We start from the raw sequence: 21,156 nt of genomic DNA on the forward strand, positions 1-21,156 counted from the left end.
TCTATTTGAAAATATGATAGAGAAAATGCTGCCCTGGCAAGCTCACAATGCTTTGTTGCCTACCATTAAAAATAGGGGTCTCTTTGTGGTGTCTTGAAGAAGACAGGGCAGGGAGATGGGGTGTCTCACGTCACTCTGAACCTGGGAGGAAGTGAACAGCATGGAGTCTGCAAGTGCTTCGGTCTTGAAGATTCTACTTGAGAAGCATACAAAGAGATGTGATGATAAGGGAGTTTTCTCCTACAACCGTTTTTTTATTAGCCAAGGCTGTGTTCTCTTCCTCTTCAGAGAAAGACCAATGTAATTAAAACAACAAACAACAAAACTGGCAAAGCCCAAGACAGAAAGAGGAAAAATAAGTCAGAGAGCGTCTCATATATCACTTGTGAAAGTCGCTCAGTCGTGTCTGACTCTTTGCGACCCCATGGACTTTATAGTGCATGGAATTCTCCAGGCCAGAATACTGGAGTGGGCAGCCTTTCCCTTCTCCAGGGGGTCTTCACAACTCAGGCATCGAACCTGGGTCTACCTACCACATTGCAGGCGGATTCTTTACCAGCTGAGCCACAAGGGAAGCCCAAGAATGCAGGAGTGAGTAGCCTATCCCTTCTCTAGCGGATCTTCCCGACCCAGGAATCAAACCGGAGTCTCCTGCACTGCAGGTGGATTCTTTACCCACTGAGCTATCAGGGCAGCCTTAATACATCTCTTGACTTAAGTCCTTTTGAGGACTCTGTTGATTTGGAAGGAAAACTTTCCCAACCACGCATCTCTCTTTTTCACTCAGAATACTTATTTCTTTCTACAGTTTTCCCTCACTATTGAAAAGTAGAGTGTTCCTATGAAACCTTTTGTAAGCTGGAATAACAGAAAGCAAAGAAATAGATTTAGGATACATCTTGCTAATGGATGCACAGAGCAAATCAAGATAAAGCACAGATGCTCAGAAACACAGTTCAAAGCTACGGTTGCCTGATGCTGAGACGCTGAGCATAGTCCCAGGAAGGAGCTTGGCAGGGCCCCTCTTGCTACCTGGGGGCCTGTGGTGCACACTGGCTCGATGATGACTTGCTACAAAGCAAAGGCTGAATGTTGTTTTTGCTTTTTGCATTTTTTTGTAAAAGGAAAAATCCTCCTTAGCTTTCTTTCAGTTAGTGAAGCTTTCGTTTAAGCTTTCATTTAAGGCTACTGAAAGGGCCAAGTGCCTGAAGCAGATTTTCAAAACGCAGATACCTTGTGCTTTTAAAAAGTGTCCATGACTCTTTTCCATTAATAGTTGATTTAAAAAAAGGCCTAAAAAACACTGTCCTGGCTGCCTGAGACTGACGCATCTGCGCATTGCTGCACTGCACTGCCGAGTCTAACTGAACCCTAGACAGTTTAGAGCCAAGTGTGCACGCACGTAGATTCTTATTTGCTTTTGTCTCCTACACGTCCTTTCTGGCTGCTTAGGTAGTGAGAGTCACCAGGTCTCTGGGCTCCTAATTGCCATACAACCAGTCTGCCTTGGATTAATGACAGCGTTGGCCTTTAGGGTGAGGAACCATTGTGCTCTGCGGGACAGCTGACCGTTGTCATGGGTTCTCGCCTTAGGCTAGGCTCTCAAATCTATTGATCGATTGCCTGGGTTATGGATTCCAACTGCTCTCCTGCTTCTACTAACTGTGATCTTGGCCGAGTAACCTCAGATTCATGATCCATGTAATGGGGCTAATTATAACGTTATCCTTGCTGTCTAATGTTAGGATTTAATGTGGTGATGTGTTACATCTCACACCCTTAGAAAGTATGCAGTCAATCTCAACACCTCTGTTTACTATAAACCTGTAAAAGCTCACAAAACTCTCAAAGATTATTGACAAATTCTAACTTGTTGACTCAGAAAGGGATCCTCAAAGAAGTACAAAAAGCCGTGGAATTGGTAGTGAGGATGTGCGGAAGTATCAACACCTCTTTATACTGTTAAAGCCACAGTGAAGTGTTTACTTTTATCTAGTCTCACAAAGCCAGTGGGTTTTATCCGGGGCAAGAGTCCTACTCCTTGATTCAAGAGATATTTACTGAAAACTTTACTCTATTGGAGATAAAGATGGGAACAAAGTTAAATCAGATTCTGTAATCCTTTGAGATGACAGTATATTGGAAAAGAGAGAGAACAGACCAGTAAATGTGCAGTAAAGACTGAATCAGGGAAGAGACATAGGTAGGACTGAGGCGGAAGGGTTGTTTCATGTAAGGTGATCACGGAAGGCTTCACTGAGAAGGGGAGATACGTTCAGAAAACTGAACCTCAGATGACTCCAGGGTTTTTGACCTGAGCAATGGGAAAAATGGAGTTTTCATTTCCTCAGAAGGACAGGTTGAGAGAGAAGATTGGGAGAGGTGACAGGAATCAGTGATTCAGATTTGGACATGTTGAGTTGGAAATGTTTAATAGACACCCAAGTGGAGAGGACAGATAAGAAACCGTTGCCACATGGAAAATTGTGGATCAGAGGAATAGAGGGACTTCGCCAGGACCAGATGATTGTTGAGTACAATAGCTAAAATTTAATTTCAAGTTTCCTGGTTTTTGATTCATTGGGTTGTTCATTTATATCAGCAGGAAATGATAGCTTTGACTGGAGAAGAAAGACACAGAAAACTCACCTACACTGCGTTTGCTTCTAAGTGTCTGCAATTCATGGCTACTCGTCATTCTCCATGAGGAAAACTTTTTTTCTCTGTTAATTTGTTAATGTTCTCTGTTACAAGTTATTATCTGAGTGAAAATTTTCATATGTCAGTAGTTTAGGAGTCAAAGATGCTGTGTTTTGCGGGTCCTTTTTACATATATGTTATTTAAAATTTTATTTCTTTTTTATTCCATTTACTGCAAAGTACCCTTAAGCCCACCCAGAAACCTGAGAATCTCCAATATTGGCTCTAACAGTGCTCGGTTAGCCTGGGATGCCACTTCAACAAAGATCAATGGTTATCGAATTATATATAACAACGCTGATGGGACTGAAATCAATGAGGTAAGACTGTGGAATGTGAAGTGTGTTCTTCCAGTGGTTGGGTTTTAGTTTCTTAGGGCTATGAAATCGATCATCCCAAAACACAGTGGCTTGAAACAGTTGCTAGTTATTCATTTTCTCTTGCCATCTTGGTGGGTCAGGAAGTGGATTTGGCTTGAGATAGTAGCCAAACAATGGCTGGAACCAGTGACGTCACAGCGGCTTCCATATCTCTGTCTGGTGCCTGGTCCAGGAAGACTGGACCATCTGGGAGCTGGAACGGCTCTACATTTCAAAGTTGATTGTTTACACGATCCGTTCAGCAAGGGAGCTTTAGGGGAGCCGGACTTTTTAAATGCTGGCTCAGGAGTCCCCAGACATGTCTCCAGAGACACAGAGAGAGTGCTGGATGCCAGCTGTGTCACCTTTGTGAGTTGGCAACAGAAGTCATAGAAATAACACCTCACCTCCGCTAGGAGGAGGATCCATGTCCCTGCATGGTTCAAGGTGGGCGGGAGCACAGAGCCCCCTGAGGGCACGTGGCCTGGGAGACAGATGTTGATGCGGCCATCCTCAGGAAATACAGTCGGCCCCAGGGAGTGCGGGTGAGGAAGTGTGTGCCTTCACAGAAGCAGGAAACTGAAGTGCCAGTGTTTGAAAGACCCTAGTTCAGTTAGCTTGCATTGAAAACCGAATCATTCAAGTTTTGTGTAGGAAGAAACTTTCAACTAATAGAATTTATTGAAACCCATGAAGATACAGTCCTTTGCACTCAGTGACTAATACTCTTCAGAAAGCCTTTCCTTGGAAATACATTTTAGCAGGCTAGATAGCAGTTATTTTTATGTTTTTCCCTTATCTTGGTCCAAGAAGCTAAGACAACAAGGGAAATATGTTGGCTTACATCATTTCTATTTCTTGACCAAGTAAAGCATGTATTTTCATATACAGAGACAAGCTTTTTCCTACAATGAAATCCAAGCAATATTTTGCTGAATGTGCCCTCCTACAGCATATGGAGTAATGAATGGACAAAAACTGCACATTTGCTAACAGTACAGAAATACTGTTCAATATCTTTTATTAAATCCTCATAAATCCTGAGGGCAAATAATTCTGGTGAAGCTGCACTTATTTATGTGCACTTATTATGTGCACTATATTATTATGCACTTATTAAAATGCTTTGCTTTTGAAGATGAGAACCTGGAGTAGTAAAAAGAAAGAAATGAAAAGCGGCGAGCTATCAGTGTCTCTTTGTTATCAGTGACAAGTAAACTGCTTTCCCAAGGGCTGCAAATTCAGCTGTGCAGGAAGCTTACGCGGATCATGTGAATGAGTGCAGAAACTGCTGCGTCTGCAAAGAAATAGTCTCGCCTGTTTTTCCTGAAACACGAGGCTCCCTTAGGTTGTGTATCATGTTCCCATTTGGGGGCCCTGCACGTGGCAGAAATTCTCACCGAGAGACTGATGACCAGTGACAACAGACCGTGGGTGACAGTAACAGGGTGCCTGGTGGGCACCGCGTTGCTGGGGAGTGTGTACATATTCACCAAAACCCCATGGGCAGAGGAGCCTGGTGGGCTGCAGTCCACGGGGTCGTGAAGAGTCGGACACGACTGAGCGATTTTACTTTCCCTCTTCACTTTCATGCATTGGAGAAGGAAATGGCAACCCACTCCAGTGTTCTTGCCTGGAGAATCCCAGGGACGGGGGAGCCTGGTGGGCTGCTGTCTATGGGGTCGCACAGAGTCGGACATGACTGAAGCGACTTAGCAGCAGCAGCAGCAGCATCAAGAGGCAGCCACTGTTAGCTCCTGTAGGGTGTTGCTGCACAGAAATCTGCAGGGGCTGCCAGATCTTGTTCCCCTTGACTATGTGACCAGGGATTTCTTTTTATGTGAAATTTTAAAATGGTGACTCATCAAACAACCAAAATAACATAACCATATTCATTAATATTTGTTCACTTCAAAGCATTCTGATTTGGAAATAATTTTTCATGAACCAAAAATGAACTGTCATATGTGTGAATATATGAACTATATAATTATACATTTTTGTTGAGTGTAATTGACAGTTAATGTTATATTAGCCTCAGGTGTATGACATGATGGCTCAGTATTTGTGAAATGGCCATAAAAGTTCTAGTCAACATACATTTTTCCATTAAAAAATTACAGTTGTGTTCATTGAGAAATACATGTGTTTTTTTTGCAGTGTTTTTCCTTGGGGACTGCCTCTGGTGCTTGCTATTTCTAATTTGCATTGTGCTGGGAAATTAGAAAACTATGTTTGATAGAACTGAATTTAGAATATGAGTAAATAGACCATGCATAAAAATCTGAGAACATCTTTTCTGAATGAAGTGAATAAGTAATGTGTGGCTTTTGTAACATTTCTATGTTGACTGATAGGTTTTTTGGGGTTTTTTTTGGTGTTTGTGTTCTTAATTCTTAGTTTCTATTTATGCATCTGAGACTGAAGGTTGCTGGACAACTGTCTTATATGAGTCAAATACTACTTTACCTAGTTTTGGAATATATGATTTTAAGGGTGAATATCCCCACCATATTTTGCTTTACTGCTATTCATTTAAACTTTTATTTAAAGATAATGCTGCGATTGGATTGTTAGGAAATTCCCAAAATATCTTGGAATGAACTTTAAAACGTCCCAACTAAAACCTGCCTGCTACATGATGTGTGATTGATTGTAGAAGCTTTGTTTTCAACTCAGTCCATATTTTCCTGCTTCACTTCCTCTTCCACCTCCCCTCCTTCGCTTACTTTTCCTTCTCTCTGTCTTTTCTGCATTACCTCTCTCCCTAACTTTCTGGAGTCCAAAGAAGAAAAATAGAACAGAGCATTTAAACAAACGTTGATGGCGATTGTGATGATAATGGTGATGGTGTGGTGATGATGGCAGCTAACACACGTTGAGTGCTTATCCTGAGTCAGGCTCTGAGATTTTTACAGAGAGCACTTTGTGCAATTTTTATAGAAAAAGTGTTGCCAAAGCCTGACCTGTCAAACTGAAGAAGAAGCCGTCTCAGATAGCACGCCCTGCGAACAGCTTTGGGGAAGCGGGCAAGCATGATGGTGCCCTTTCGGTTTTCTAATGAGAGGCCGCAGGCCCTGGACTCTTGGAGACGGGCCGGTTTCCGACACAGTGACTCAGCAGCAGAGCCCAGAGCAGAGCCCAGTCCCTGGGTCCTCATCAAGGACTCTCTTCATCCCTCCTGGAAAAGGCTGAAGTTTTTAGTTAGACTGAAAAATTATTCTCAGAAATAGTTGTGTAACAATGAGATCATAGTTATTTGTTACCATTTTCCCAAATTCTTCGCCTACATCTTAAAAGTGCTCCAAATAAAAGCAGTTCCAGAACTTAGTCTGAAGCATATTATGAGAACAAGTGGAAATGACTGACACCTCAAAGTTCTCACTTGATGAAATAAAATGATCAACAATCAATGCATGAAGCAGTCTGTTCAGCATCAAATAAAAAGCTTTTAATAAGTAAAACCAGATCTTTTCAATAGATGTATCTGTTGAAAAAAATAGGTAAATGTATATATATATATATATATATATTCAATATATAATGCTGAAATACATATACTTTTACATATATATGTACTTATATAGAAGTATATCAAGACCTAAGTATCCATTCCAGTTAATAGTTTTATGACTCCAGGAAGGTTAATGAAGTCTTTGGGTCTCAGGTTCCTTGTTTGTAAAACAGTCATTATACGCCTAGTGAGAGGGAGGAGGAGGCAAAGTAAAGCAATGAACGTGAGGCCCCCGACATAGTGTGAGTGCCCAGTAAACCTTAGCCAGTATGGTTAAAACAGCAGAAAGCAATAGGTGAGTATAGTTTAGAAGAGCAACTTGAACTCATATTTTAAGTATGGATCTGTCTTTCCTGTGAGTTTAAATAATGGAGCCCAACTGTAACTGGTATTTACAACCAGAGAATTTGGAGTGTGAAGCGCTTATGTTTTAAGTCTTAGGAACTGGCTGACTTTCCCTCGGGCAAGTTCCTTAACTTTTTGGAGTCTCATTTTCCCCATCTTCCGATTAGGAGTGAGATTAGCTACCTTATAAGGCTGTGGTGAGGAGGAAGTACAACCGGGGCACGTACAGCGTGCGGACCAGAGGAAACGCTAAATGCTAAGAATCACCCACAGTATTATCAGGCCTAGATTCAGAAGAGACAATACTTGTTTTCAGTTAACTCTGGCTCTGTAGCCAGTGCCCTGGCTGAAAATGACAGCTCACGATTGTGTAACTTGGGCAGGCTCAGCAGGTCCGCTGGTCTCTGCTCCTTGTGGTGTCAGCTAAGGTAACTCCTGCGTTCATCTGGGAGCCCGGCTGGGCTGGGACTTCCAAGATGACTTCACTCCCATGTCTGGGGTGGCTGAGAAGGTTGGGCTTGGCTGTTCCTCTTTAGCAGCGTGGCGCAGAGTTCCAAAGTCATGAAGAGGGAAGCTCGTTTCCCCGGGGCTGGCAATCTTTCTTTATGATCTGCAGTCAGTTCCTTTGAGATGCCTACAGTCTCTGTGTTAACTGTTTGTTCAGATGAGCCCTTCGCGTAATCTCTTATAAAATGGATTTTTTGTGCCTATGTCTCAATTTCCATTTACTTATTCTATTCACTCAATATATTTATATATAATTATATATATATATATATAATTCAATATACAATATTAAAAAAGCTAAACAAGATCCTGCCCTCAAGAGGCTTACACGCTATGTTGGAAATAGTATCTTGTACTTAGGAAATAAAATGATTCCACGCTGGGATTGGCGCCAGGGAGGAAACAAGGATGGTCCCTGTTAGGGAGGCCAGCGGTTAGGACTCTGTGCTGAACTGCAGGGTCCATGCCTGATGGGGAGTGAAGATCCTGCAAGCCACAGAGTGTGGTCAAAAACAAGAAAGGAAAAGATATATAAAAAGGATAGTGTTAAAGAACCATCCTACTGAGACCGCTGGAGAGATGAACACCTCCCTACCAGGAGATGAAATATAAGCACAACCCTAATGCTGGTGGCGAAGGGCTTATTTTGAAAACAGCCCAGGAAATAGGGTCCCAGACAGAATGAACTGCATCTGCACAGGTCCTGAGGTGGGAAAACTTGGATAGAAGGTTGTTGTGGCTGATCAGGGATTTCTCTTCTTATGTGAAACTTGCCAATTAAAAAATGTGGGCTCATTGAACAATTTAAATAACACAGCAGCTGTGCTCACCTCCACCTGCATGCTTGTTCATCTGTATAACTCCTGTAGAGGCTATCATACATGACTGGCTCCTCCTCGAAAAGCTGGCTGTAATCATTGTGCACTTTGCATTAGCATTGCAAAACCGTGTGTACTTCACTTACTATAGCTGTAATGAATGGAAATAATATTGGTTGCAACAACATCTTAAAAATTAACTGATAGGTATTTTACTTAACTGGAAAAGGTCAGTTTTCATTCCAATTCCAAAGAAAGGCAATGCCAAAGAATGTTCAGACTACTGCACAATTGCACTCATCTCACACACTGGCAAAGTAATGCTCAAAATTCTCCAAGCCCAGGCTTCAACAGTACATCAACTGTGAACTTCCAGATGTTCAAGCTGGATTTAGAAAAGGCAGAGGAACCAGAGATCAAACTGCCAACATCCGTTGAATCATTGAAAAAGCAAGAGAGTTCCAGAAAAACATCAACTTCTGCTTTATTGATTACACCAAAGCCTTTGACTGTGTGGATCACAACAAATTGTGGAAAATTCTTCAAGAGATGAGAATATCAGACCACCTTACCTGCCTCCTGAGAAACCTGTATGCAGGTCAAGAAGCAGCAATTAGAACTGGACATGGAACAACAGACTGGTTCTAAATTGGGAAAGGAGTATGTCAAGGCTGTATATTGTCACCCTGCTTATTTAACTTCTATGCAGAGTACATCATGAGAAATGCTGGGCTGTATGAAGCACAAGCTGGAATCAAGATTGCCAGGAGAAATATCAATAACCTCAGATATGCAGTTGACACTACCCTTATGGCAGAAAGTGAAGAAGAACTAAAGAGCCTCTTGATGAAAGTGAAAGAGGAGAGTGAAAAACTCAACATTCAAAAACCTAAGATTGTGGCATCCAGTGCCATCACTTCATGGGAAATAGATGGGGAAGCAACGGAAACAGTGACAGACTTTATATTTTTGGGCTCCAAAATCACTGCAGATGGTGACCACAGCTATGAATTAAAAGGCACTTGCTTCTTGAAAGAAAAGCTATGACCAATGTAGACAGCATATTAAAAAGCAGAGACATTACTTCTCCAACAAGATCCATCCAGTTAAAGCTATGGTTTTCCAGTGGTCATGTATGGATGTGAGAGTTGGACCACAAAGAAAGCTGAGAACTGAAGAACTGATGCTTTTGAACTGTGGTGTTGGAGAAGACTCTTGAGAGTCCCTTGGACTGCAAGGAGATCCACGCAGTCCATTCTAAAAGAAATCAGTCCTGAATATTCACTGGACGGACTGATGCTGAAGCTGAAACTCCAATACTTTGTCCACCTAATGCGAAGAGCTGACTCATTTGAAAAGACCCTGATGCTGGGAAAGATTGAAGGTGGGAGAAGGGGACGCCAGAAGACGAGATGGCTGGATGGCATCACCGACGCAATAGACATGGGTTTGAGTAAACTCCAGGAGTTGGTGATGGACAGGGAGGCCTGGTGTGCTGCAGTCTATGGGTCTCAAAGAGTCAGACACAACTGAGCAACTGAACTGAACTGATTTTATTTAAGGATATGAGATCAGAAATGTGAATATATAAATTCACTATCTCTTTTTTTAATGGAAGTAGAGTTGACTTACAGTGTTGTGGCTGCACAGCAAGTTGATTCGGTTACACACGTAGATGGATGGCTTCTTCTTTGTATCTTTTTCCATTGTGGTTTATGATTCAGCATCTCCTTTGTAGCACTTAGACTACTCGTGCCGTCAGCCGGGTGGCCAGCAGCCTGGACCGCATCTGACAGGCTGTTATGACCTCTCTCTTGCAGGTTGAAGTCGACCCTGTTACTACGTTCCCTCTGAAGGGCTTGACGCCCCTCACCGAATACACTGTTACCATTCTCTCCATCTATGACGAGGGCCAGTCCGAACCTCTGACTGGAGTTTTTACCACAGGTCAGTCTTACTATGGTTCGAAAAGTTTCCAGGAGTAGCTGTGTGGAAACCAGAAGCTGGAGAGCTTCTTCAAGGGTGATTTTGAGGAGATTGCGTTTTAGATATTTATGCATTGGCTGCATCAGATCTTGGTTGCGGCATGGGGGTCTTCAGTTGCAGCACACGCAGCCTCAGTTGCTTCCTGTGGGGTCTAGTTCCCTGACCGGGGATGGAACTCTGGCCCCCTGTATGCAGAGCGCAGAGTCTCACTGCGTGGCCGTGAGGGAAGTCCCCCCAAGAGATTGCATTTTAATTTTTATTTATTTTATACTATTATTACCCAATGGGTGGTATTAGCCGAGTAGAATGCCTACTGGTTAAGTATTTTCTCTTAAGGCAAAGAGCGACAGACGTCTGAGTTCAAAGGTCTTTGCTAAATAAAAGTCTGCACCGTTTTCTTCCTAATCTCACGCTGTTTCTTTTGTTCTAGTGACATAAAATTTTCACATTTCTTCCACTGATATGTGTGTATATTAATTGAACTTCCAAAATTACAGCTCTTCAACAGGTTTTGTTTGGCCTACAAAAATGACAGGTACATGCCATTTAACCTAATGCATCAGTCTGTAGCCAATTAGGTATTTTCATGCTGCTTGGCAATAGTCATACAAAAATATGGCATATTTTAAATACTAAAATAAAAAATAAAGCACGAATGCACTATTTTTCTTTTCTGTATATACCCTGTAGTCATTCAATAAATGTAACTTTTTTTTTTTTGCCTCTTGGTGGAAAAATTCTGTTGTTTGCTTTCCAGGCTTTATTAATTGCACTTGGAAACAAATTTAGTGCTGTACTAAGAGAAGGTAATTTGGAAAGAGATAAGAAATAAAGGGGATTGTGAAATAATGTTCACAGAGAAGAGTTCAGTGATTTTGAAAAATCTCCCAAAGGCTAACTCTAGTTGGAATTCTCATGATATCCTGTCAAAGAGTTTTAAAACCTCTGATTTCAAATAATAAAAATCAATGAGTTACAATTCACTTTGGGTGTAATTAGATGTTATGGTCTTTGTTGCGTATCCCAGAAGCGTGTAAACAGTGTAATAGTGGATGTCTGATAAATGATATTTCAATTTGATGGCAGCCATATGTACAAAATTAGAAGGATGAATGTTCTTCTCTGGATTTAACTTATTACTAAAGAGTGATTCAGGCATGAGAGGTGATAAAGCTAGAAGTGACATTTCTCAGGCTTCTAAGGCATCATTTTATTAATTTCTTCAAAATACTTGGAAAAGTGTAACTTTGTAAAATAACAAATGTGGCACTCTGATTTTTTTATAATTAATGAAAAAAGCCAAATAGAGACTCCAAGAGTTCTGGAAAGTACTAAAAAACTGTAAAAGTCTGCTGTGTCTCCGGTCTCCCTAACTTACACTGTGGGTAAACGCTGGACACAGGAACTCGAGCCCACACTGGACTGATTGGCGCTTGCTTTCCCTGCTTCCACGTGCTTTCCTGAAACAAGGGATTCGCCAGAGCCTTTTCTACCTGGGGCCCCTGGTGGGCTGCTTGAGTTACGGGTCTCTTGCCGTCTCTGTTCCCTAACAGAATCTCCCCGCTTGGCTTACAGAGGAAGTTCCAGCCCAGCAGTACTTGGAAATTGATGAGGTGACGCCAGACAGCTTTCGAGTGAGCTGGCACCCGCTGTCGGCGGACGAGGGGCAGCACAAGCTGATGTGGATCCCAGTCTACGGGGGCAGCACCGAAGAAGTGAGTGGTCTGAGGTCAAAAAGTACTCCAGAGCGTCTTATCTGGCTTCCCTGGTAGCTCAGCGGTAAAGAATCCGCCTGCAGTGCGGGAAACGCGGGGTCGATCCCTGGGTCAGAAATATCCCCCAGAGAAGGAAATGGCAACCCACTCCAGCATTCTTTTCTGGGAAATCCCATGGACCGAGGAGCCTGGTGGCTACAGTCCACAGGGTCACAAAGAGTCGGACACAACTTACTGACTAAATAGCAACAGCAACAATTTTATTAGGAAGCGAATGCCCAGTGCTGGCATTTGAGTTGGTTTTTGTATTAAAATACATTGAGAATCCCAGAAGGACTCAATACTTTGCATGACCTGGAGTTTTATAAATGTCAAATCATATGATTTTTCTAAGATCAAAACGCATTTTTTTTAGGGCTTTAGTTATGAGTGTTACATATTTCCAGTATCTTTGATTTTCATAAATGACACTTAATAAAACTTCTGAAATGCTGCTTTTGCAATATTAATCATTCCTTTGCTGAGAGAATTGAAAGGAAAAAAGGCTCTGGTTTGACTTTAAAATTGAACTCAGTGGCCCTGGAGTTCCTTATGCTTAGTTATTTTTTGCTTACACTTGGGATAGCATCTTTGCTTTTTATTATTTTTTCTTAACTTTCTCTTCTGTTATTCAAGTAAACCTGGTTGCTAAGGACCAAATACCTTTCAGGTTGTCCTTCAAGAAGACCAAGACTCATATGTTATCGAAGGCCTGGAGCCTGGCACTGAGTATGAAGTCTCCCTGCTGGCTGTACTGGACGATGGGAGTGAGAGTGAGGTTGTGACTGCTGTTGGGACCACACGTAAGTCTTAGTCAGGCCACGGTGAACTTCACCAGCTCCCACCATTTATTCTGACACCCTTTTCACCCTCCTGGGTTCCCTGCCCGTCAGCCTTACTCCTGGCTTCAGAAACTTTGTCCCTAGAATCCTTCACACATCTTCACCTTTAATGAAATCAGTGTGCAGAGCACCTTAGACTCTTGGTCTGTCATCATCTAAAGGCAGGGACCGTATCTGTATTGTGCACCATTACATCCCCAACACTTAACACAATTCGTGGCATATTTTAACTGTGCAATGAATACTTGTTGAATGGAGGAATGGGTGAATGGATGGAAGAATAAATGGATGGATGGATGGATGAAATAATTTATAACTGAATAAATGAGCAAATCAGATAAATGTAGGGCAGAAGTGTCTAGGAGTTTCTGGAAAATCCCAAGTTGATCTTGGTTCCAAGGATCTTGCACAAAATTCGCTTGCTGATTCATTCATCCCTTCATTTTTTAAATATGAGGTAATAACCACACGTTGTCTTTGATTGGGTTCCCTGGAGCCAGATTCTGAAATAGAAAATTGCATCCAGAAGGTTTGTTGAGAGTGTAGTCGGGAGATGCGTCTGTAAAGAAACAAGGATGAAAGGATAGGGAACAGGGAAAGGCTAAAACCGAGCCCTCAGGATATTGTTAGAAATTCTGCACCTGGCGTGGCCCTTCTGAGTGCTCCCTAATTGAGTCAAAGGGCTGGGTCTTTGTACTCCATGTCATTGGAGGTAGCCCATCCCCTGGCAGAGTCTGCAGTCTCAGACAAGGCAAGTCCCAGGGGTCTGAGCCAGTATTCTAGAAGCTGCTGGATGAGCATGTTGACCTCAATAGCCCTTCTATCCTCTGGTTGCCCAGTGTGGATACAGAAATAGCAGATGCGCTTCTTATTGTCTGCCTTGCTGCTCCTGCTTGGCAGCCCCTTTACAGCTGCTTGATTTCCTTTAATCATCATGATTATGCCCCATTTCAAAGTGGATTTCACATTTTATAGATGTAATTTTCAATATGATGGCAGGTGTCTGTGATTAGAAACTTCTTCAGGTTATAGTTTCCTTGTCTGCCTTTTCTTTGAAAACTCTAAAATGCTATACACAAATATATAGAGTTATCATCATTAGAGAAGTTTAAAGTCATGAATACTTTTTTAGTTGACAGTTTTTGGACTGAACCACCTACGACCGAAGAAGCCCCTACCAGACCTGTGACATCAGGTAAGAGCAAACAGAAGCCCAAGTACCCGTAAGAAGAAGAGTTTGTTCTAAGCAGAAGTTACGTTATCCCAGTTTTATCTGATTTATATTATTGTTAGGAACGGGGCATGCAGGGTCAAATTTCACTCCTGTTAGAACTGTCCACCTCTTATCCTTGAGTGCTGATCGGTCTTCCAGTCTACTCATCGTTCTCTCTGTTTCCTGTCTTCATTTGGATTTCCATCTAATCGTTTAGAGGATGTTAGCGTGAGCAGCCCCAAGCAGTCTCTGCTCTGCTTTTGAGCTCAGTAACTCCTCCTGATGCTGTCTGTTGAGGATTGTTCCCGGGGGTGACTGAGACCTGGCTGTGTACCGGTCTTACATCAGTTATTTCCTCTCTCAATCTAACTTCCCCTCCGTCACCATACAGCACCCAACTAGCTGTCGGAGTCAGCTAGATAGAAGCCTGATGAGGTTTATTTCCCGACTTAAAACGTTTCAGTGGATCTCCGTTATCATCCACGTATCCATCGTTCACAGATTCGCTCTTCAATTCACCTTTTTACTGAGCCCTTCCTTACGCTCGCAATCTCTTTCCATAACCCCCGGAATGCTTCCTGGTGAGAGCCTGTTTCTCTTCCTGCCTTCAACCGTAGCGGGGTTTTTCGCGCTTTCCCGGTACCCTCCTGTCGTCTAGAGCGCCTCGTCCTGAAGGGGAGGCGCTGCGCTCTGCACCCACACCCCGGTCCCCTCCCGCAGTCTTGCCCAGGAAGGTCCTTCGTCTGCCTCCTCTGGGACGCGTCACTATTTCTGTCGCGTGTTAGGCATTTGTGTCTTAAAGGCCTGACACCGTCTAACATACAGGAAAAGTTCAGTGAGTGAGTGCTGAATGGCAGTAAGTGAATGAAGAGAGGAGTCAGTGGAGGTGGAGAGATTGGAAGGGAGTTAGCACGAGAGGGAGAAGAGGAGATGGGACAAATGAGAGCCGCCGCTGTGGGAGACGAGAGGAGACGGTCAGAGAGCGCAGGTGGAGGCGGAGACCCCAGAGGAGGGTAGCGTCCACGCGGGCTGAGCGCAGATGGAGGCGGAGAGACCCGGAGGAAGGGTAGTGTCCCCACCGGCTGAGCGCAGATGGCGGCGGAGAGACCCCGGAGGAAGGGTAGCGTCCACGTGGGCTGAGCGCAGATGGAGGCGGAGAGACCCCGGAGGAAGGGTAGCGTCCACGCGGGCTGAGCGCAGATGGAGGCGGAGAGACCCGGAGGAAGGGTAGCGTCCACGCGGGCTGAGCGCAGATGGCGGCGGAGAGACCCGGAGGAAGGGTAGCGTCCACTCAGGCTGAGCTCAGGTGGAGGCGGACAGACCCCGGAGGAAGGGTAGCGTCCACGCGGACTGAGCGCAGGTGGAGGCGCAGAGACCCGGAGGAAGGGTAGCGTCCACGCGGGCTGAGCGCAGATGGAGGCGCAGAGACCCGGAGGAAGGTAGTGTCCACGTGGGCTGAGCGCAGATGGAGGCGGAGAGACCCCGGAGGAAGGGTAGCATCCACGCGGGCTGAGCTCAGGTGGAGGCGGACAGACCCCAGAGGAAGGGTAGCGTCCACGCGGGCTGAGCGCAGATGGAGGCGGAGAGATCCAGAGGAAGGTAGCATCCCCGCGGGCTGCGTGGATCGAGGCCGCCGCGGTGGGAGACGTGTGCTTTGAGTGACGGGTGTTAACACGAGGAACGGCCCTGGAGCGTTCCTGGGGTCCAGGGTTGAAGACTCTGTCTCCCAGGGCAGGGTGTGGGTTTGAGTCCTGGTTGGAGAACTAAGGCCCACATGCTGCGGCCAACATTGTTTAAGAAATCTAGCAATAAAAAGAGAAACAGGTGAGTGGGTGACAGGTGTGTGTGTCGGATGCTGCCTTGCACACCGAGCTCGGCCATGTGGGACCCTTGCCCTGCTTCTCCCGCGCAGACTGACGAGAGTTCTCACTGTCGTGCCCCGCTCGGGGCTCCCCTTTTCGTTATCGAGACTGAGAGCTGCTCCCCGGTTCCCTTTACCAGTGTACACAAAGCGTGGGGGTTTTGAGGGGTCCACGGACTCACCTTGAAAGCATCTTTTAAACCCATTTTTATTTGCTGTTAATCGGGGTCCTAGCTCCCGGTTAACCACTGAAGCTGAGCAGTTCTTGTTTCGCCTGGGTCTGCATAACAGAGATATGATAAATGATGCTTGTTGCCATGTCCACAGATCACCTCTGTAGCTCATTTTGGAATAAGATGGATAAAAAGTTCTTTAAATCCCTGGTTGTGTCTATTCCAGTTTTCCGCACCGGAATCAGGAACCTGGTGGTAGATGCTGAGACCACTTCTAGCCTGCGGGTAGCCTGGGACATTTCAGACAGCAGTGTACAGCAGTTCAGGGTGACCTACCTGACTGCTCAAGGGGACCCAGCGGAAGAAGTGCTGGGAACGGTGTGTATCAACAGAGCTGATGAGCCCCTCTGCGTCTCCTGACTAACCAGGCCAGCGCGCTGTGAATGCAGGCTTTACGCTCATTTCTTCATCTCTCTGGAAACTAATGTTTTTGTTTGACCCACACTTGATGACTTTTCTCTCTCTGAAACTGACCATCTTTGTAACCTGCTCTAAATAGATAAAGCATCTGAACCTTCTTTACCCCTTTGCTTCTGTTGCCTTGACAACTTGCTAGAGCACAAAAATTGGATCATAAATAGTCCATTATACACTTGTCTCTGTGCATGTGTGTGCATACTTCTGATATATAAACTTTTAATATATAAACATATATATACACACATATATAATTTTTGATGGTGAGAATCTGATTAAAAGGTTCAGCAAAACATAGCTCAAAGGTCTTCTTATGTAGTTGTAGTGTTCCTAATAAAATGCCCTCCATTAACAATTGGTTGTATTTTTCCCTGACACTGACTCTGTTTGAGCAGGTTTATAGTCATTTCTAATGTATTCTTAATCATGAGTGTCTTCATGAGGGATTTAGATTTTTGTGTGTTTTCTTTGTTTCATCTCTGTTTTTTTTTCTCTGTTGAAAACCTGGGTACCCTCTTTTTTAATTAAGAAATGAAGTATTTTCGTTTTTAAAATTTAAAAAATCATATAATTTTTAAAGGTTACTTTCCATTTAGTTAGTACACAATATTGGCTACATTCCTGTGTTGTACACTATATCCTTGAGCCTGTCTTAAAAGCATGAGCAACATCATTATCCTTTCTTTCTCTTCCTCACTTATAAAGCCTTTGATGGCAAATTATTGTATTTTTATGATACATAAACAATTGTTGGAGCTCCAGATTCTTTCAGGAAAGTCCTTAATTTCGGGCTGATGGATGAATTGCCGTAAAACACAGTGATAACACAGTGGGCAATAAGCAGGTCCACTGTGAATGACCAGAAGGTCCATGGAATTGGTCTGGGGGCAGTTTTGGAAAGTTAATGGACACTTGAATAAAACAGGTTAAGTTATAAATTCACTCAGATTATAGATTTCAAATGATCCATGATTGGAACATACCAAAAAGCTAAAATTGTGCTTAACCATGGCGACTGAAGACATAATTTGGATGTTTCATTTTTTCCTGTTATTGTCCTCATATTTTAATCTAGTCCCTAAAATGAAGCCCATAAAAACTTCCCAGAGTGAGAGCTTTGTTTTTTGGTTTTTGTTTCTACTCTTTCCAAGAAACACATTAAGCTTCTTGCTAAATATTCCCACTAATTTGGAATGAGTAACAGTTTAATCTTGTGTGTGCACTTGCAAGCCATACAAGGTAAAATAATAATAATATTTACTTTGGATCGTCTCTAGATAATTTTCCTTTTGCTAGTTTCTTTCATTTCACACTGTTTATTTTGAAACACTTGGACACCTAGATGAAGGAAAAAAAGATCAAATGTCTTCAACACATATGTGCCCCAGTTAAACAAACGTGTAATAAAATGAAAAATATTTGATAAAATGTGATGGTAATTATTTACTGTGCAGAAGTGTGTTTGCTATGCAAAAGAAAGTATTTTAGAATTTTTTAACTATCAAGACCCTTTGGTGAATTCCAATGAAATTGAATTTGTGCACTCTTTATTTACAGACATATTTTCTGGGACTCTACTGGGGAGTAATTGAGAATTTATATCTGTGTTTTATGAAACATTACTGCTATATAAATGTAATATATTATTGGAGACAGGAAGTGTGTGCATTTAGATTATAAAACAAAGGTATGTCAGGCACTTGAACTATATTATTAATAGCTCCCACCTACCAAATGAATATCTTAAATATTTTCTTTTTTTAAATTTTTTAAAGTATAATTGATTTACAGTGTTGTGTGGGGTTTTGCTCTGCCGCAGAGTGATTCAGTCACACACACACACACTCTTTTCGTCATGGTTTATCCCCCCTGTGCTGTACAGAGGGACCTTGTTTATCCATCTTGTATGTGACAGCTTACTGTCACATGAGGCTAACTCCAGCCTCAGCTCGACCCCTCCCTCATCCCTGCCCCCTGACAACCACAAGGTCTGTTCTCTGCGTCTGTGAGACTGTTCACGTTAGGTGAGTAAGTCCAGCCAAATGAATGATTAAAATAATGAGGCTGACAGGGAAAGACAGAGGGCTTAAACATGTTACAAATGTGGGAAAGGAAATGTGTCCGGATAGGAGAAACGCCTCTTACCATCTTTCCAAATCTTCTTTAGCTATAAAACCTTATTAAATTTATCCAAGGAAATGCCAAGATAAAGTACCAAAGTTGGAGAATAGTATAGATCTATGGTAAAGCAAATTCAAGCTTTAATATATATAAAACAAGGGGAATTAACTTTACTTTTCCAATTGAGGTTAAGTGAAATATTTCTATCTTTTCTAAGCATAATCAAATCTACGAAATATTCCCAATAAAAAGCTTTCAAACCCTTAGAAAGTAAAACTCCCTGTCAAATATTTCATAAAGACTGACGTTCAGCTCTGCTAAGAAATGGAGCCATGACAGTGACCTTGCCCCGAGCTTTGTTGGCAGTGGAGGGAGGTCTCACGTGTCTTTATTTGTGAAAGGCTGACCAGGATTCCAGACTTTTCTGGATCCTACCCGAAAAATCTAAAACTGTGCACTGAATTTTAAGTTGCAGGAAATATTCTAGAGCAGGGATAGTCAGAATGTAGATCAGTCTCCTACAAGATAAGCTTGATATTAACATTAAGTTTTTAAAAACATTTATAGCAATTTGACATTGCTGGAAGATTCAAGAATATGATCATATGTTTTACAATTTTGTTTTATTATATTTTATAAGAATACTGATCTTCAGGGGTTGGAATTAAAACGACAGCACCAACCCCACCTAATCCTTCACCACAGAAAGCATGATAATCACTCTATAGAAACAGAACTTTCTAAGACAGCAGCAAAATGAGACATGGGGAATCCTCTGTCTACAGTGGGAACCTCTTGCTGGATGAGATCCAGCTCTGAAGAGCTTTGAGCAATAATGGAGCTAGACATGGAGTAGTGTATTTGAAAAATTAAAAACGTGACGTTTACTGGTTAGATTTGCATCTCATTTAACCATGAGTGTCTTTTATAGAATTGTTTCATAAACAAAGCCATCATCTGCTATGACCTGTAGCATGTGTTTTTAATGGGTCCCCATCTCTTTAAAATAGTTTTACTGAAGTATAGTTGGTTTACAATGTTGTATTAGTTTCAGCGTACAGCAAAAGGATGTGGTTACACATGTACATATGTCCATTCCTTTTCAGATTCTTTTCCCGTACAGATTGTTACAGAATGCTAAGTAAAGCTCCCTGTGCTATACTGTAGGTCCTTGTGGGTTATCTATTTTATATACAGTAGTGTGTGTATGTTAATCTCAGGTTCCTAATTTGTCTCCCCCACCACGTTTCCCTTTTGGTAACTGTAAGTTTGTTTTCAAAATCTGTGAGCCTTTTCGGTTTGTAAATAAGATAATATATATCATTTTTAAAATTAGATTCCACATATGCGTGATATCATATGATATTTGTCTTTCTCTGTCTGACTTACTTCACTCAGTATGATAGATAATCTCTAGGTCCATCCAGACTGTTGCAAATGGGGTCGTTTTCATGGCTGAGTGATGTTCCTTCGCGTATACGCACCACGTCTTCTTTATCCATTCCTCCGTCAGTGGCCGTTTAGGCTGCTTCCATGGCCTGGCTGTTGTAAATGGTGCTGCAGTGAGCACTGGGGTACATGTATCTTTTCAAATTGTGGTTTTCTCCGGGTATATGCTCAGGAGTAGGATTGCTGGCAATGGCACCCCACTCCAGTGCTCTTGCCTGGAAAGTCCCATGGACGGAGGAGCCTGGAAAGCTGCAGTCCATGGGGTCGCTAAGAGTCGGGCACGACTGAGCGACTTCACTTTCGCTTTTCGCTTTCATGCATTGGAGAAGGAAATGGCAACCCACTCCAGTGTTCTTGCCTGGAAAATCTCAGGGACAGGGGAGCCTGGTGGGCTGCTGTCTATGGGGTCGAATGGAGTTAGGGTTAGGGCACGACTTAGCAGCGACTTAGCAGCAGCCGCAGCAGCAGGATTGCTGGATCATATGGTAGTTCTATTTTAGTTTGTTAAGGAAGCTCCAGACTGTTCTTCATAGAGAACAAATTTACATCCCATCAACAGTGCAGAAGCGTTCCCTTTGCTCTGCACCCTCTCCAGCATTTATTGTTTATAGATTTATGATGATGTCCATTCTGACCGGCAGTGTGAGGTGATACCTAATTGTCATTTTGATTTGCATTTCTCTAATAATTAGGGATGTTGAGCATCTTTTTATGTGCTTCTTGGCCATCCATATGTCATTTTTGGAGAAATGTCTGTTTAGGTCTTCTGAGTGGGTGCTCATCTTTACCTTGCTTTGCGCAAACAAGCAGAGGCCCAGTAGAAGGGACTTTGCATACCCAAGAGAAGGTTTATGTTTTATTCTTGGGAGTGAGTATCATGAGGACAAAGAGGTTTTCATAGTACAGTCAGCTGGAACAGAGGGCAGTGGTTAAAAAAGGGCTCAGAGCAGATATTCAGGATTTCAATATGGCCTTTTTGTGTGTGGGTGTTCCGTTGCTCAGTTGTGTCCAACTCTTGGCAGTGCTATGGACTGTAG

General features: G+C 42.8%; 1 protein-coding gene across 4 annotated transcripts in view; it reads left to right on the forward strand.

Annotated features, from left to right (window-relative positions):
* The window catches only part of COL14A1 (collagen type XIV alpha 1 chain), a 233,441-nt gene that overhangs the window by 79,205 nt on the left and 133,080 nt on the right, over nt 1-21,156 (forward strand). For all 4 annotated transcript variants that reach the window (XR_003514529.1, XR_003514530.1, XM_027561688.1 and 1 more), the window contains exons 14-19: nt 2,881-3,020; nt 10,064-10,190; nt 11,805-11,944; nt 12,654-12,786; nt 13,958-14,020; nt 16,299-16,450. Coding sequence is in view for 2 of the 4 variants with exons in the window: in XM_027561688.1 (XP_027417489.1) it covers nt 2,881-3,020; nt 10,064-10,190; nt 11,805-11,944; nt 12,654-12,786; nt 13,958-14,020; nt 16,299-16,450 (755 nt within the window). In the remaining 2 variants the exon portion in view is untranslated. The remainder of the gene's footprint in view (nt 1-2,880; nt 3,021-10,063; nt 10,191-11,804; nt 11,945-12,653; nt 12,787-13,957; nt 14,021-16,298; nt 16,451-21,156) is intronic.

This window comes from Bos indicus x Bos taurus, chromosome 14 (assembly GCF_003369695.1).
Source record: "Bos indicus x Bos taurus breed Angus x Brahman F1 hybrid chromosome 14, Bos_hybrid_MaternalHap_v2.0, whole genome shotgun sequence".
NCBI lineage: Eukaryota > Metazoa > Chordata > Mammalia > Artiodactyla > Bovidae > Bos > Bos indicus x Bos taurus.